Genomic DNA, 18988 nt, shown 5'->3' with positions numbered 1-18988 from the left:
TGTGAGATCAAGTGTAAATTATACAGCATCGTGGGGAATACTCAAGCCCACTGTGTCTTTGAGGGAGAAAAAGAAAAAGAAAGGCTTTTTATGCTGATTATGGCCCATGGCAAGAGCAAAATAGCAATTCCACGTGTACTCATCACCTGAAGTTTGGGGAAGGGAATGTATGTGTGGGAAGAGCAGGGAAGGAGAGGCCACATAATAACATGTCCTCTCCTCCCCACAATTAAAGCACTTATGTCATTAAGGAAAAGGATTTCACTGTCAAGGTTCTAAAGGCTTATTCTAACATCAAAGAAATATACTGTGAAAGTGTCTTTTTTAATAATAATTTTTCTCCATAATAGTTGGAAGGAATTTTTATGTTAAAAACCATAATTTAAAAAACCAAATATATGCTACTATTGCAGCATATTAAAACTGATTATTAAAAATCCAATTATTAAAACAAAATTTAAACATTTTTTAAATTGTGATTATTTACTTTTGTGGACTTCACTTGACTTGGAAATTAAAATAGACTAGTCAGTCAGTTTCATGAAGTAGCAGAATGTTGCCATATCTGGGTTGCAAACACTGAAAAGAAATATTAACATCCAAAACAAAAAAAATTGTTCATTGAACTGTTTATAAAGTTCCTACAATATTTCTATTAGTACAGCTTTCAATTATTTTCTTTTAAATACACAAAGTCTAATACAAATTTAGGGGCAAATTACTTTAAAGATTCCCTTAAAAACATAACCTCAGTGTAAAAAAAAGCTTTGCTTATAATCTTATTTTAAAATATCTAAACCATTTGCCCTAAGTTCTCCTCTGAAAGAAAATTCTTTAAATAGACTTCTTTGCCAATGTCAACAAGAGATCTGCTATGTAAAGTTTGTAAGTCATTGCAAAATGGTAGATAAGATCCCAGGGGACACAAGTAAAAGACAAAAAAAGTTCAGGAGATTTTTGCAGTTTTTAAAAAAGAGATGTTATTAAGGCCAAAAGAGAAAACTATACTGATGCATAGGAAAGACAGGAAGTGAGGACACCCTGGCTTTCCCAGAAGATTTTCAGTGATCTGAAACTGAAACCATCATACAAGAAGTGGAAATTACATCAAACTATAAAGAATTAATATAAAAACAAAAGAAAACAAAAACAGAATCAAGCTGGAAGGGCATATTGAGTGGGATTTGGCACTGAGTCTGGTTCCATTCAATATTTTCACAAATGAGTTGAATAATGGCATAGGGAGTACACTTATAAAGGTAGAAGATGATACCAAGCTGAGAGGGGTTGCAGTCACTTAGGAAGACATCATTAGAATTCAAAATGATCTTAAACTAGAGAAACAGTCTGAAATAAATAAGATGAAATTCAATAGCAAATGCAAAGTATTACAACACTCAGTAAAGAATAATCAATTGAACAAATACAAAATGGAAATGACTGTCTATAAAGAAGTACTGTACAAAAGGAGTCAAGGGTGATAGTGGGTCACAAACTAAATAAGAATCAACAACGTAATACTATTGAAAAAAGCAAACATTGTTTTGGGACGTATTAGCAGGAGTGTTGTAAACAGGACACAAGAAGTAATTCTTTCACTTTATTCCATGCTAATTAGGCCTCAACTGGACTACTGTGTCTAGTTCTGGGTGCCACATTTCATGAAAGATGTGGATAAACTGGAGAAGATAAATAAAAATGATTAAAGATCTAGAAAGATCTTCCTGGCCTATTAGGAAGACTGAAAGAATTGGATTTGTTTAGTCTGGAAAAGAGAAAACTGAGAGGGAACTTGATAACAGCTTTCAATTACCTAAAAGGCTGTTTTAAGGAGGAGGAAGAAAAAATATTTTCCTTAACCTCTGCAGAATAGGACAAGAAGCAATGGGCTTAAACTGCAACAAAGGAAGTTTAGGTTGGACATTAGGAAAACCAAACAGTTAGTGTAGTTAACTACTGGAATAAATTGCCTAGGAAGGTTATAGAATCTCCATCACTGGAGATTTTTTAAGAGTGAGGTAGACAAACCCCTGTCAGGGATGATCTAAATGGTTCTTGATCCTGCAGGGGACTCGACTTGATGACCTCTTGAGGGTCTTTCCAATTCTAAGACTCGATGATCATTCTGGGACGTATTAGCAGGAGTGTTGGAAACAAGACACAAGAAATAATTCTTCTACTCCACTTCACGCAGATAATGTGTCAGATGGACTACTGTCCAGTTTGGGGCACTATACTTCACACAGGGAAGAGATGGTCAAATTGGAGAAAATCCAGGAGGAGAGCAACACAAATGACTGAACTCTAGAAAACATGACCTATGAGGAAAGACTGAAGAAACTGATGTTATTTGATAATAATTAGTTCTGCCTCAGAGCAGGTAACTGGACTAATTAACCTGTTGAGGTCGATTCCAGTCCTATAGTTGTATGGTTCTCAGTATCTGACTCTACAAACCTTTAACATATGGAACCACCACTGACTTCAATGCGAATTCCATGTCCTGAGGGTTTGCAAGTAGTATTAAAAAATGTAACCTGTTCATTTAAGCATAAACTGAGTTATTTTGAAGACAGACATGCCTAAGTGAACACTTGCCAATATGCAACACGTCTATAATGCCTACTTCATTACATCTCTGTTCTGATAGAAGATGGGCCAGTGTTTTTCAGTAGAATTGAAAGATTTGTTCTTGTTTATCTCCTCAGTGACCTTCTTGATATTTTTCAAATACTGAGAGATGGAAATGATGCCATTTTTGCAAAAAGTCAATAACTAGCACAAGACTTTGTCACAAAACTTTTTAATTGCCTCAATGGTAAATCCAGCCGTGGGAATTTGCCTCTCCACATTCAAATAGCAAATTCAGATATAATCATCTTTTAATCATTCTTTATTTTTGAAGAGTTATTTTCTGATGTATTTTTTTTCTTACACTTTAATGGAGCATGCCTCTGCAACATGGTTTCTCACACTTCTAAAATGAAGTTAGGGCTTACATACTATGGAGCTGATTGCATTGTGCTATAAAAGACTTATTCAGAGAAGAGATCCTCTATGATAGGGAACAGATTTGTTTAGATGTGAGAACTGACTACAAAGCCATAAACAATTTCATATCTATCTATCTAATTTCAAATTTACTATGCTAAATTGTAAAAGATAAATATCTATAATATTTAGTCATTTGGTTACCATTTTTTGCAATGTTTTCTCTTTTGATGGAGTAACTTCTTTTATCTTCAGGCCAGTTCTGTCTTTCCTCTAAGTACTCTGTTATGTTCAAGTAGGCTTCATCTAGGCCAATGGGCATAAAACTAGGATCATATTCAGCCAGTATTTCTCTAACCTTGATAAACACAAGGGAATACGTTTAGCTGTGCTGCAAGGGCAAAACATGCTGGTCTGCGTTAAAATGCATTTGATACTTTTGCAATAACATGCTTACTTTGTACATCCACTGTGACCAACCACCAGTATCATTATTGTAAGTATTTATGAAAAAAATAATCTACTGACATGACAAATTTCTACAATTTCAGTTTGTCATTTAAAAACAGCAAGTGAATATTACACACCAGAACAAAAACCAGGCACTCTGAGCAATGCAGATTTCACTGAAGAGGCAGCTGTGAGATGTATGCTTAAGTGGCTACATACTCTCACATCATTAGATTCACATTACACTGTGGTAACCATGTGAAAAAAGTTCAGGAGATTTGTTAGTTTATCCAAAACTTGAGATGCATATGTGATCTAATTCAGTTTTTATGTTGTGCTGTGATTTCCACTCACATTTGAAGGATACAATACATTTAATTTCACATATGGAAAACTAGTTGCCTAATAGGAGAAAACTTTAACCACAGGAAAAATAAATTGTGACTGACCGTTTGAAGATATTTTAATGTAGTTATTGAGGAGAGCAATGCTTAGTGCTAGTTATAGCTGTGACAATCATCATACAATTCACTTTGATTTACATATTGCAATTCTTTTGATAAATTACAGGAAAATTGTGGCTTCTTATACCTAAGATGTTATAATCATTGCTCTAACCACACCAATACAGGCAGTCCCCGAGTTACGCGGATCTGACTTACGTTGGATCCGCAGTTACGAATGGGGCCCTCCCTCTCCCTGGTCTCCAGCAGACCAGGGAGAGGAAGCAAAGTGGTGGAACACGTGGGCAGCGGACAGCCCAGACGCATCTGGGCTGTCCGCTGCCCGCGTGTTCCGCCGCTTTGCTCCCCGTCCCCCTGGTCTGCAGACCAGGGAGACGGGGAGCAAAGCAGAGCAAAGCCGCGGAGCCCGAGGGCAGCAGGACAGCCACGGCGCGTCTGGGCTGTCCCGCTGCCCCCGTGCTCCGCGGCTTTGCTCCGGACGCCTGTGGTACAGCAGCTGGGGCGCTGCCAGTTGGTCCCGTAGCGCTGCTCTGGGCGCTACTGGACCAACCCGGCAGCACCCCAGCTGCTCTGCCCCAGGCGCCCTGATTCAGCCGCTGCTGGTCAGTTTCAGCAGCGGCTGAATCAGGACGCCTGGGGCAGAGCAGCTGGGGTGCTGCTGGGTTGGTCCAGTAGCGCCGAGGAGCGGCGGCGCTACTGGACCAACCCAGCAGCACCCCAGCTGCTCTGCCCCAGGCGTCCCCAAGTCAGCCGCTGCTGAAACTGACCAGTGGCTGACTACAGGAAGCTCCTGCTCCGGGCTTCCTGGAATCAGCCGCTGATCAGTTTCAGCAGCAGCTGACTTGGGGATGCCTGGGGTTCTTAAGTTGAATCTGTATGTAAGTCAGAACTGGCGTCCAGATTCAGCCGCTGTTGAAACTGATCAGTTTCAGCAGCGGCTGAATCTGGACACCAGTTCCGACTTACATACAGATTCAACTTAAGAACAAACCTACAGTCCCTATCTTGTACGTAACCCGGAAACTGCCTGTATGTAAAATAGCCTCTCCTTACAGAACTAGTATGTAAAAGTACTGTTTTTAAATCGGATTATGACATTTCCTTGTATTAAAGGAATTTTCTATTTATTTAATGGAGATGAGTTTGACCTTAAAACCCATTTACGTCTATCAGATCTTTATCTCCCCAAACCACTCACAGTGGTCATGTCTGGTTTAAATATTTGAAGTTCTTATGAAATGCAAATAGCAACATCTTAGAGTAAATGATAAAAATACAATTCTGATGCTTATTTTTGTAGTTTAAAATATTTCATTTTCACTATAAAACGAGAATTTGAATCAAATTTTGTGATTTAAATCTTTAAGGATAGTCATGAGTCATTCCTCTTCTTGAAAGTGACTAAAAACAGGAAGTAACCTTTGTGCAGTAACAGTGGTTCTTCGAGATGTGTCCCCATGGGTTCTCCACTCTAGATGTCGGGCTCGTCCCAGCACCGCTGGTTCGAGGTTTTCAATAGCTGTAGTCAGCCGGACTGCACATACGCAGTCAGTGTATCGTGCCTTTCCGTTGTCACGCGCGGTCCAGTTCCCGCCAGTTCCTCTCACCACTCGGTATCTGAAATGAGAAATGAACAAGCCCCGGAGCGGGGAGGAGGGCAGGACATGGCGCATCCATGGGGACACATCTCAAAGAACCATCGTTACTGCACAAAGGTGAGTAACTTTCTGTTCTTCTTCAAGTGGTCCCTGTGGGTACTCCACTCTAGGTGACTGTAGAGCATTAGCCAGTATGTGCTCCAGATCAATGTTTATTTGCGACTGACAGTACTGCTGAGACAACCATTGAGTCCGCAGCTAGACGTTACACTCTTGCGTAATGCCCCATGAGCACAGTGCTGGAAGCCCAGGTGGCCAACCGGCAAATATCGCTCAGTGGGACTCCCCGAGCGAAGGCTGTGGAAGTCGCTACCACTCTCATGGAGTGAGCTTTCAGTTGTGAGAGAAGGGACCTATTTCTAATAGAGTTACAGGTGGTGATACACGAGCCTATGAGTCTTTCAATAGGTTGGCTGGAGAGCGCATTGCTCTTGGATCACTCCGCAATTGACACTATTAGCCTCTCTGTCTTGCGCCATTGTTGAGTTCTATTGATGTAAAAAGAAAGTGCTCAGTGCACGTCGAGAGTGTGTAGTGAAGCTTTTCTCTGTGATGGATGAGGCTTGGGATAAAAGGATGGGAGTACAATGGGCTCATTAATATGAAACAACGAGCAGACTTTAGGAGTAAAGGCTGGGTGAAAATGCAACGTGACCGAGTCTTTAGAAAATGATGTAAATGGTGGAGGTGCCATCAGTGCGGCCAATTAGCTGGCTCTGCGCGCTGATGTAATCGCCAGTAGAAAAACTACTTTCCCAGTCAACATTTGGAGAGATATGGTTGCTAGTAGTTCAAACGGAGGATAAATAATGGCATCGAGCACTAAATTGAGATTCCACGGGGGGTGGTCTACGAGGGGGATGAAGGTTTGTCAGGCCTTTCAGGAAACTTTTGGTGGCAGGGTGGGAAAATATTGAAAGTCCCTCTATGGGATGATGAAGAGCACTAACAGCTGCCAAATGCACTTTCAGAGATGAGATAGAAAGTCCCGAGTACTGCAGATGGAAGACATAATCAAGAATATGGTGTAGAGGAGAGCCATCGGGTTCCATCTGGTCGCAGGAGCACCATTGCGTATATCTGCACCATTTTGCAGGGTAAGTACTCTGAGTGGATGATTTTCTGCTGTGCATTAGGATGTTTTTTACTTGTTCCAAGCAAAGGTGTTCACCTGTCTTGAGCCAATCAGTCAGGTGCTGATACTCTGGTTTGGGATGAAGGAGAGAGCCCTGATTCTGCGAACAAAGATCTGGCAGAAAGGGAAGTGGGTAAGGTGGCACCACTGACATGTTGTGGAGAAACAGGTACCATGGTTGTCTCGCCCAGGCTGGGACCAACAGAGTAACCTGCGCCAATTCCACCTTGATTTTTTCCAATATTCTGGGTATGAGGACTGTTGGCTGAAATGCGTAGAGGAGTGCCCTCCTCCAACTGACTAGAAAAGCATTCCCGAGTGATCCCTTGTCGATACCCACCCTGGAGCAAAAACAAACAAACAAAAAGTCAACATTTCCTGTTGTGCAGAGTGGCAAACAGATCCACCACGGGTGTTCCCCACATGTGAAAGACACGTTGAATGATGTCTGTTCTTACTTCCCACTCATGGTCCAGTGGGAATTGCCTGCTGAGAGAGTCTGAAATCACATTGCTGGTGCCAGATAAGTAAGATGCTGTGATGGTGATGTTGTTTTGAATGCACCAATTCCAAAGTTGCACTGCTTCTGCACATAGGGAGCGTGACCTTGCTTCTCCCTGCTGGTTGATGTAATAAGTCGTGGCAACATTGTCCATCAGTACTCTGACAGTAGTGCCCATTATGTGCGGGAGGAAGTGTTTGCATGCACGGAACACAGCCCTCAGTTCTAGGAGGTTTATATGCAGACGCCTTTCGACATTCAACCATGTGCCCTGCACCTTCATTCCGTTCACGTGTGCGTCCTACCCAATGAGGGAGGCGTCTGTCGTTATCTGGCTGGACGGTTGCGGCTGATGGAATGGACCTCCCGCCATGAGGTTGTGTGCTTTCGTTCACCATCAGAGGGATCTTCGGACGTATGCAGGAGGTGCTACTATTTTCTGAATGCTGTGTTTTATGGGTACATACATGGTTGCTAGCCAGTATTGTAGGCACCGAAAGTGAAGTTGTGAATGAAGCAAGACAAAGGTAGTAAGTAGCAGCCATGTGATAGAGCAACTTTAGGCAGGTGTACACTGAGATTGTGGGGGCATTGGCGAGCACATGTATGAGGCCCTGAATTGCTTGAAATCTTTCTATTGGTAAGTACACTCTTGCAGCGAGAGAGTTGATCATGGCGCCTATCGACTTCATGCTTTGAGTCGGATCTAAAATGGACTTCTGCTCAATTACTATGAGGCCCAAAGTGTTGAGAGTCTGCTTGTCTAGCATCACCATCTGGGAGGTCTCCTGCCATGGTATGCCTTTGATTAGGCAGTCGTCGAGGTAAAGGAATGAGATGACATTTAGACAGTGGCCCTGCGGGCCAATGCTACGTCAAACAGTAGCACTCAGTATTGGAAGTGATCGTTTCCTATTACAAAGTGAAGGAATCGCCTGTGCACTGGGTGGATGGCAATGTGGAAGTACGCATCTTGCAGGTCAACCAGTTGTCGTTGTCGAGTGATGGGATTATGGTGGTAAGTGTCACCAGTTTGAACCGCTGTTTTCGAAGATATCGGTTCAATCCCTGCAGATAGATTGGCCTCCATCCCCCCCGTTTTCTTTTGCCTTAGAAAGTAGCGAGAGTAAAACCCTTTTCCTCTGAATTGATCTGGGACCCTCTCTAACGCCCCAATGGTGAGAAGGCAGTGAACCTCTTGGCATAAGAGGTCCTTGTGAGATGGGTCCCTGAAGAGGGACGGGGTTGATGGGAGGGAGAGAGGTAAAGGGGATTGTGAGTCCCGATCGTACGCGTTCCAGCACCCATCTGTCGGATGTTATAGTGGCCCACTGGTGGTAAAAGGAGCACAGAAGATGATGAAATCCGGGGAGGTGTTGGTGCGGTTTTTGACAATGTTTGATGTTGGTATACCCTTGACCAAGGAGTCAAACCTGCTGCTTTGACGATGATGGATTGACCATGCGTGCTGGTTGAGGGTACCTTTGTTGTGGTTGTTTGGAAAGCCCTTGCTCATCTGCCTGCTGCTGTTGTCTCTGAAACTGGTATTGGTACCTCCTCTGGTATGGGTAATACTGCTTGCATCAAAAGGGTGGAGTGTACATCCCGAGATGGTCATACAGGAATCTTTTCTGGAGTGGAGGACCTCATCCATCTTATCCGCGAAGAGTTTACGTTTGTCAAACGGGAGATCGTCCACTTTACCCTGCAACTCCTTGGGGACTTCTGCTGTGGCTAACCAAGAAGCTCTCATCCTGGAGATCGAGGTGGCCTTGGATTGTGCGGCCATATCTGAGACATCCATCGCTATCTGAAGCCCTGCCCTCAAGGAAGTATATCCCTGTTGGACCACTGCCTTCAAAAGTGGCTTTTTGGATTCCAGAAGATACTGCGCGAGATTGATTAATTTCACATAATGTGAAAATTATGGTTCGAGAGCAGGGAGGCGTAATTTGCGATGCGGAGGAGTAGGTTAGAGGATGAGTACACTTTCCTGCTGAAAATGTCCAATTTTTTGGCATCTTTATCCGCTCCTGTGCTCTTAGATTGCGGAGTCTTAGCTCTTTGCTGGGCCGCGTCCACTACTAGGGAATTAGGTTATGGGTGGTTGAATATGAATTTGAGTCCCTTTGATGGTATGAAGTATTTCCTATTAGCCCGTTTGCTCATTGGTGTCGTCGACGCTGGTGTTTGCCAAATTTCCTCTGTGGCCTCCATGATTGCTTCATCTCTGGGAAGTGTGATTTTGGATCGTTGCTGTGATCGTTTTCAGCAGACGGTACTGTTTGGACTGCACTTCCGCCAGCTGCACTTCCTGAGACTCAGCAACCCTCTTAAAAAGTTCCTGAAACTGTCTCAGGTCATCGGGGGGGGGGGGGGGGGAGGGGGGGGGCAGGGACGGACATATCCATAGGGAAGACTACCTTGTCTGGGGAAGATGACGACTGGTCTGTTGGTGAGGTCCCTTGAGGTTGGTTGTCACTGTCAGATATCTGCCCCTCCTCTAACTCTGATTGGTGTGCTTGTGTCGGAGGGATGTTGGGAGGCGATACCGTTGGTTGCTCTTTATGCTGTACATGTGTCGCCGATGAGGAGTGCCGATATCGTGGGGAGTGGCAGCAGCATGACGACCTGGCGTAAGAGCGAGCTCTGTGATGCTGGTGCAATCTGTGATAGCGGCTGTAATATCCTTCAGAGTAAACTGGTGAGGATCTTCTTGATGAGCATAAGCTACCATGCCTGCTATAGTAGCTTGTGAAGGGGGAGCTACTCGGAAAGTGGCTCCTGTGAGGTGAGCGTGTCTGTGCGGGTGTGTCTGTGCGGATGTGAACTATAATCATGCACAGACTGTCGCTGGGGTGATCTAGGGCTACGATGCAGTGAGTATGATTGTCTGGTAAGGCCGGGCTGCTGTCTTGTCTGTCTAGGGGAGCGGTGCACCGGCAGTGAGGGGGACGGTGCCAGAGAGAAAGCTGGGGATGGAGAGAGCGATGGAAAGCATGTTATAAACTTCAGAGTGGCTTTCGTCGGTACCGAGATGGTGCCGCTATCAGAGTCTTCTTGTTCTATTCTGATATCCGATTGTCTCGGTGCCGAGCTCTGCGGCAGTTCCTCAATCTGCGGTGCTGGTGTGCCAGGTGGAGTCGGCGCCATTGCGCATGGTGGAGTCGGTGCTTATGTTGGCTCCTGTTCCAATGCCTCTGGTGCGGACGTTGATGGCGCTGGAGATGGCTGTTCTGGCAGTGCCGATGCCTGTTTATGTGCGGCCTTCGATGCCGACGCTGAGTTCGGTGCCGATGTGGTGAGCACTGTCGGTGCCGGCATGGCTGTTTTTTTTTAAATGCACGGCATGATGGTCCCGGAGGCTAGGGGGGTGGTACCCAATGTGCCTGGCTTATCCCCCTTGCTGACTCTTGTCCTAGGAGCAGCTGGGAAAGAGCATGCGGGGGAAGCTCGTATTTTCTTCGGAACTATCACCCCGGGGGACGACACTCTTCGTTTCTGCACCACAGCCGTGTCAGAGGGCAAGGGTGGAGTGCCACTTAAGGCTGCAGGGCCTTGTCAAAGAGGATCATTTTCAGGCGCATTTCCCTGTCCCCTGTGTGCTCTTGCTGTGAGCGTGGAACAGTGGGCACACTTTTGGGGAATATGCGCTTCCCCAAGGCAATGAATGCACACTGCATAGCCGTCCGAGGCCGGCCTAGCCTCCCAACAAAGGGAGCACTTTTTAAAACCTGGTGAGCCAGGCCTGGTGGGGTCGAGGAAGGTGCCAGAGCCCGGAATGAAAACAAGGAATTAACTATAATCTCTAACTATTATTAAACTACTTATTTTTTTAAAACTATGAACAACAATAAGAACTGTAACCAACATGATATAACTAACCTAACTAATTTATAACTTTTAACAGGTCAAGGTCGCTCTGACTGAGGAGAAGAGGGGAGCTCCGCCAGCAACTGAGGATGGTTGAGAGGAACTGGTGGGAGCTGGACCGCATGCGACAACGGAAAGGTACAAACGGTGTGAGACACTGACTGCGCATGTGCAGTCTGGCCAACTACAGCTATTGAAAACCTCCAACCAGTGGCGCCAGGACAAGCCTGACACCTAGGAGTAGAACACCCACGGGGACCACTCAAAGAACATAGACTTTCCAACAAGTTTTGTTTGCTAATGTGAAATCAGTGTGCTATTTTCATTCAGGTCTGAGTAAAAATGTCATAAATGTAATAAAAGCAACCACAACAAATGAGAAGAAATGGGAATTTTCAGAAAGGGACCCAAGACTCAGGGCTTAAAGCAGGGGTGAGGAACCTTAAGAAAACAAAAAGTATTTAAATATATATAGTTGTTCATCGTAATGTGTTAATTGAATGGATTTTTTCCTTAATGAAAAGAAATGTACCATACTTTTTAAAGATAGGAAATAGTAATCATCTTTCTTCCCTCCTTAATTTTTTCCATTTTACTCCTCAGTCCATTCATTTTCTGGAAACAAATGTTGACGTCTTTTGAGATAATTAATACTCTTTGATACAATCTCTCTCCCAGGCAATTAGCATTCCATATGATTATTATGGTATGAAGTAATTCTCTCTGCACTCCCTATTAATACTAGGGATGTTAAATATCGGTTAATTGAACAGTCGATTAACATAATTAATTTTTATTGGTTAGTCAACTATTCTGTAGTCCCTGGGGAAGAGACCAGCAGCCAGTGCTCTCCATCCGCGTTCCCAAGGAGCTCCCTGCCACTCCGCACTACTGCCTCTTGATCAGAGACAGCAGCATGGGGTGCCAGGTGGGAGTTGGTCCACAAGGGAAGCCAGTTTAAAAACCAGCTCCCCTCGCAGACCAGCTGCCTGTCACCCTGCACTGCTGTACAGTGCAGGGTGGCAGCAGCCTCTGTCCCAGGGGAAAGGTGGGGCTGAATTCCCTGACCCCGCGTGAGCCAGAACTGAGCCGGGCCGCCTGCCCACCTGGCTCCTAATAAACTTGAAATGCAGAGCCGCAGCAGAGATAGGTCCCAGACCTGGTGCAAGCCAGGACTGAGTCGAGCTGCTGGCCAGCCTGCTAAAAAATTTACTAGCAAAGGGGGGTGGAGGAGAAATGCAGGTAGTCTGTAGCATTAACCTATAAGCTTTTGCTTATCGATTAATCGACTACATTATTATATCTCTAAGTTACACCTAGTTTCCTAATTATTAGACTACATGCAATGGTTTTGAATTTACCAGCATAACACCATCATCTGTTCATTACCTAAGTTTGAAAACCTCTATTACCTTATCTCTATTAATGGAAACAGATCAGGGATGAATTTGCTCCTACTGCCTGAAAACATTAATTTAAATGCAGTATTTAATTTACATTCAAAACCATGTTTTGAAAAGTTTAACCTTTAGAATCCTACGTACAAGTTTTGATTTACTATTGACTGGAGAAAAAAAAAAAAAACATTTACCACTATTGGCTAGAGAGATGTTCTTGTTGAGTACTTACCTGTTTACTTACTTCTTCATACTTTTTGAAGTTTAATGGCACTATAGTAAGATGTGGGCATAGTTTCTTTGCAATAAATCCAGGCATGGCTGCACGTACACCAAATCTCCTAGCATGGTAATTTGAAGTAGACTTAGCAGGGAAAAAAATAGATGTAGAGTTAAATAACCAAGTGAGTTTCAATGCATGCAGAAATTTTAAAGACTAATGTACAAAGCTATAAAGACAATGCTTTTTTCCACAGAACATCTATCAAACTGTAGCACCCAGTTCCACTGTAGATTCAGTATGTTATGTTCTATAGCTTTTAATTTATTTGCATTATGAGAACTACCTGGTTCTAGGAACTGGTAACTGGATAGTTCTCATCTCTAATTGGTGGGTTCAAATTAAGTCAAATTGTTAATTGATAAACTTATTTAACCGAAGTGTCTTCCATTTTTGCAGATCTTCTTAGTGAGGAACTAACTAGCATAATTAGAAACATTAGCAAAGGGCACACTTTTGACCAGGCCACAGACACTGTACCCATTTATCCAAAAGGGTGATCTCTCTTGAAGAGGGTTGAGTCACATTGGTTGAACATCATGTGGAAGCTTTCATGGCTGTTGTCTATGCCATTCTTGTTCCAGAGCTAAAGGACATCAGTCTTGTCAATCTAGCATCTTTAACATAGCACTTAATCTATACTCCTCTTCTTTGCTTTGGAGGCTAAGGCCTTGTCTACACTAATAACCCCCTCACCTCCCTCCCTCCCACAGTAATCTGATCTATGCAGCTTTAGCTATGCAAATAGTGTAGCTGAAGGTGCCATACTTCACCAGTTGTTTTCTATTCATTACAGTTAGTGGAAGCTAAGGATATTAAGTAGACAGTAAATGACTAATCCTGTACGTGATACAATTTGTATCAAGTACATGATTAGTTGATAAGGGGCTTCTGGGGCTCTGCAATTTAAATGTATTGGGATCCGAGCATGCAGGCAGCCTGGCTCCTACTACATTTAAACTGCAGTGCTGCAGTGAAGGTAGGTCAGGGCCCTGGTGCCAGGTCCAGGCCACTGTGGCACTGCCTTTTAAATGTAGTAAGAGCCACTCAACTTGTACTATATTTAAAAGGCAGAACCACGGTGCCACTGTGCCTCTGCTTCTCCAGCCCCACCCCATGCACTGCTGAGATAGTGCTGAGGGGAACCATCTTTTAAGCCAGCTCCACCCAGCACCAGCTCCTGCTCCCTGCCTCCCTTGCCACTTCTGATATAGAGGCACTGGGAAGAGGGGGGAGGGATGCAAGGAATCGACTCGACTACTCTTTTATATCCCTAGTGGGGGTTGCTCTCCCATAGACTCTGGCTACTGTTCTTGTCCTGGGGCAGTACCAGAGTCAATGGGAAAGCGCTCAGAGATCAATTTATCGCACCTAAGCAGATGCAATGAATCAGCTTTCAGTGGCTCGACTGCTACAACATTGAGCCACCATGTAGTGAAGTCAAGCCGTAAGTCCAATATTAATAACAAAAAGAATGTTAAATTAAACACTTGCTTGTATATCTGGTCCTCCAAGATCACATTCGTTCTAAAGTTAATAAAATTCCAATATGGTTGAATTTTTATTAAATGTAGGTAGGCATCCACCTTTAGTATACTCGAAGGAGCAGAAGAGCTAACTGAAACATGGGAAACAGACTGAGATATGACATGCTATGAGGCTATATAGGAGATATATAGAGAAAGATTCAATTATTTCCTAGGACTAATTTCAGTGAAAGACATGCACATGAAAGAAAGGTTAATTTACAACCACTTCTGCTCTATTCAGAGCCTATAAGTTTAATCTTGCAAGATGCTGACAACCCCTCAACTCTACTAGAGTACACAAAGTAAAAATGCCAAAACAATCTGTAAAAATGGATAACCTTGCTAAAGTAATCATAATTCTACAACTTCTTTGCTTCTATAGCATACTACATAAAATTGATCAAATTCTAGGTTGATTTATTCCCCATGCAATTCCACTGACTGAATTTGATGTACATCAGCACAAATGTTGGCCCAGTACATGATGGACCTCCCTGGTCCAGCACCCTCAGGACCTGAGGGGTCCCAAACCAAGGAGTTTGTTGGACCAGCAGAGGTCAGTGCTCCCCTGCTGGCTGCCCACTCCCAGGCTCCTCTCCTTAGGGCTCCCTGACCTGCTGTGGCCCCGGTAATGCTGGTTCGGCAGGGGTTCCTCACGCTGCTGCCTGCAGGCTGACTCAGCGTTCCCTCGGGTTCCCAGCTGGGATCGCTTAGCTTCTGCACTCCTGATGCTGCAGTGTACCTTGGAAGGGGCCACTTGTCTCACCCGCCTCTCTGCTAGCGTTGCCCCACTGCGGCTGGCGATTCCCTAGGGTTCCCCAGCAGGACCGCCTGCCTCTACCAGCCCTGCTTCAGCTGGGGCATTCTCGGCCAGCGCTGCCCAGTCACTCCAGCCCCGCTGCCACTGGGGGTTTCACGGGGTTCTGCCAGAAGCTGTCTGGCCACCAGCAGCCCTGCTGCTGCCAGAGGTTCCCTGGCCAGGTCTCCCACTGCGGCAGCCCCTCTCCTCTGCAGCCAGAGAGTCTTCAGCTAGGGCCAGAATTTGTCAATCGCCTGGCCCAACTGACACCGAGGATCCCCCTGCTGAGGCGGGGCTCCCCAGCCACGCCTGGCCCTGTTGACGTCAGGGGTTCCCCAGCCAGGTCAGGGACCCCCCCCCAGCTGCTGTCTGGCACAGCTGCTGCTGGTCCAGCCTGAGTTCCCTAGCTCCCACGTTGTCTCCCACTGCAGCCTCCAGTGCTCTTTGGTCAAGCAACATCCATGGACCACAGATACTGAACAAGAGAGCCCTGGGTTTGGGAGGCTCAACCTGTATGTACAAATCAAGCTAATCATAATCCACATCAGCAACATTTTTAGAATCATACAAAATAAATTCATCAGTTTATAAATTCTAAGGCTTTACTGGATGTTATAATGTAATTTTCATTTCACACTTCAGCTGATGGGAATTCTGCTAATAACAGAGTTGGCAGGCATCCAGTTTTCAACTGGAATGCCTAGTGGAAAAAGTGACTTTGGTGGCACCGGTCAGCACCACTGATCAAGCTGTTAAAAATACTGTTGGTGTGGGGCTGGCAGGCTCCCTTACCTGACACCAAGCAGGTCCTGAAGCAACAATATATCCCTCCTGTTCTTAGATATGGGGTGACTATGGGGCTCTGCATGCTTCCCCTGCTCCAAGAACCAGCTCTGCAGCTCCCATTGGCCAGGAACTGCAGTCAATAGGAGCTGTGGGAGCAGCACACACAGACTCCTAGATACCCCTACACTTACGAGTCAGAGGGACATGTCAACTACTTTCCAGCAATCACCTGCTACCCAAAACCAGCATCCCCTCCCAAACCCCAGTAATAGCCCAGAGACCCCTCATTTTAGCCTAACCAAGAAGCCTGCAACCACAGTCCAGAGCCTGTATTTGATCCCACACCGCAACCTCTTGCCTAAATCAGGAGCCCTCTCCCATACCCTGTACCATTTTGCCAAGATCCTGCTCCTGCATCACAAAACCTTCATCCTAGAGCCCACACACCCTTAGTCAGAGGCCCCACACTTCCTCTTGCAACCCAACCCCCTGCTCCAGCCCAGCAAAAATCAGTTAGTAAGCAAAGGAAGAAGAGAGGGAAGGAGAGCGGATAGAGTGAGCCGGGGGCAGTGCCTTGGAGAAAGGGCATGGGCAAAAAGGGGTTTGTTTTTCTGCAATTAGAAAGTTGGCAATCCTAGATAAAAATAAATACTAAAGGAAAAATGAGACTTCAAAGTGCAGCTCACAGGTCATGTGTTTAAAATAATTTGAAACTAAATAGTTTAAGTGCTTAGGCTCTCTATCAATATATTTTTCATATTTAATTTTAATAAATTGTTTTATTTGACATAGGAGCTATACATTAGATTGATATCTATACCTTATAATTTGGACAACCAGTGGGTGCCCTGCAGAGCTCTACGATAAAGCCTAGATGTCTCTTAACACCAAAATAAAGTTACATCACAAATAGACTATAGACTTCAACATACAATTCTCCACCTTGAATTAAATGACCAGGCCAAGAGCTTATATACTTTAAACAACTTTTCTCTTGTTCATAACATAACATTTTGCAAACTATCTAGTTGTTTGAAATGTAATATCCACATTTACACAGTAAAATAATATTTTCTCCATCTGTTTATTATGATATGCCTTTCTAATGTCTTTGTTACTTGTTTCACTGAATGTTATGTTATTTGGTCATGGTATTAGCTTGACATTTGACCTTACCAGCATACTCATCGATCCCACAGCTATAGGTTTTTCCTTCAGCTCTGGATTGTCTCTCATTTCTACTGATGCATAAAAGGCATCCATGTCAATGTGCACAATAGTACAGCTGAGATCACGGCTCTGCTCTAGATCCAGCGCATGTTTGTCAACCTGTGCAAAAAAGTGTATAAAAGGTACACAAAACACAGAAATTACAATTATATATTAGATTGGCCAAGGTGCCTCAGTCCAAACAAACGTAAAAGAAAAGCCTTGTTACATAGTAAGAGGAGAAAGTTTGTTTTTGCAGCAACTGGTTTTGTGGGGGGAAGGATGTAACTAACATGACAAAAAAATAACAGCAGAAAAGTTTGTCATATTTATACATTCATACACATACGTGCAAGTATGTATAATAGTCCACAAGCATACAAGTTGTATTTAGCTCTCATTCTGCAACTTATTTGCTAAAAGGAATACACTACTGAGTAATATGATATTCTTGCTCCTTCTAGTTTGCTCACAGCCCATTTATTTGAAGACTAATAGACCAGGATGTGCAATCAAATTACGTTCTTCCACATAGCAGTGCACAGCACATATCCTTGTTCAGTGAGTTGGGCTAGTCAAACTGGTTTGTATAAAATGTAAGGCACCAGTGGGAAGGGTAGAAGGTGAGGAGTTCAAATAACAGAGAAATATTTGAAAAAAATACGGAAAACAGCATGGTACAATATATAGAAGGGAAAAAAGTAATTATATTTAAATCCTCCAGGAGCAGACTTACATAGTTCTATTGTAACATTAATTAAGCAAGAGTTAAAATCCATGCAAAATTGTTAAAAGACATTTCTCTACAGTCTAATTAATTTATTTTCTTCTTTGTTAATTCTGATTATCTCATATTCTACAAACTCTGGATAGGGTATTCTCAAACGCAAATCATCTTTATTTATGTTGACTCCCACACTCCCAATCACACAATTTAATCTGCATTTCCAGATGCTGTCTTTATTACAAAACTTGTTTTTCCCCTACCTGCATTACTAACGTAATGCAATGTCTAATGATTCACTAGTGTCTTATGCCCATATAAAAACAGAGATGGAGACTCCTTTAAGCTAGTCACAAATTAAAAAGATGACTGTTTAAAATAGCAACAGCAGCTCATTAAAGGAAACATAATAAAATGAAGGCTTTGTAGAGTTACTTTTGAGAATCATGTTTGACCATAGCCATATTTTCCTATTAAAACTAAAGATGGTTAAAGACTAGCTTCTTCGAGGTAAAACATGTACATACGTTTACAAATTGTGTAGCCTTTTTTAAAAGAAAATTCTGATATGGAAGATTTTATAGGGGAAAAGACCTATATATTTTATAGGAGAAAAGACCTGAAAATCTGGCCATTAGACTTTTAAAATTCTTACATTTTTATATGTATTTTTAATCAAATAATTGAAGTTATTGTGACTTGTTCTTGACCACAGATGTAATATAGATGCCAAAAATTTCTCTCAAGTAGCATTTATGAAGTAAGAATGTAAAAACTTTAATTCTGTGCCTATTTATGTTTGGAAAAGTATTTGTCAGAATGGAAAGAAACTAGGAGGCACTAGTAATACTATGCTACAAGGAGACAGCAATATCATTCCGTTAAAAGCTAGGCTAGAAGCACATAAAAATGGAAAACACTTACTGTTGGCAACAGTTAATATAATTCAGAAGCTGGATACTTCTGCAAGTTTTAAATTAATCACAGTACCGAATAAATGAACATAAAAATAAAGCTCTGACCCTTCGCATCAGGGATTATTGGAGAACTTCAGACATTTGTGCATTGTGAGCAGACTAATCTCAATCAGTCATAAACAATTTATCAGAAGTGGAGCCTTACTCCATGTAGCATTATATAGGAAAACCTGGCCTGACTAATAAACCAATGACATTCTGTACATATGAAACT

General features: G+C 43.3%; 1 protein-coding gene across 2 annotated transcripts in view; it reads right to left on the bottom strand.

The window, feature by feature from the left end:
* POLK (DNA polymerase kappa) overlaps positions 1-18988 on the bottom strand; it is a 73028-nt gene that overhangs the window by 27205 nt on the left and 26835 nt on the right. The window contains exons 4-6 of one of the 2 annotated variants that reach the window (XM_006124268.4): positions 17041-17193; positions 12703-12834; positions 3196-3349 (exon numbers count right to left, since the gene is read on the bottom strand). In XM_006124268.4, coding sequence (XP_006124330.1) covers positions 3196-3349; positions 12703-12834; positions 17041-17193 — 439 coding nt within the window. The remainder of the gene's footprint in view (positions 1-3195; positions 3350-12702; positions 12835-17040; positions 17194-18988) is intronic. The other variant, XM_075932290.1, reaches the window with a different exon arrangement.

This window comes from Pelodiscus sinensis, chromosome 6 (assembly GCF_049634645.1).
Source record: "Pelodiscus sinensis isolate JC-2024 chromosome 6, ASM4963464v1, whole genome shotgun sequence".
Taxonomy (NCBI): Eukaryota; Metazoa; Chordata; order Testudines; family Trionychidae; genus Pelodiscus; species Pelodiscus sinensis.
Note: the sequence above shows the minus strand (reverse complement) of the source record. Positions and strands in the feature narration are given on the sequence as shown.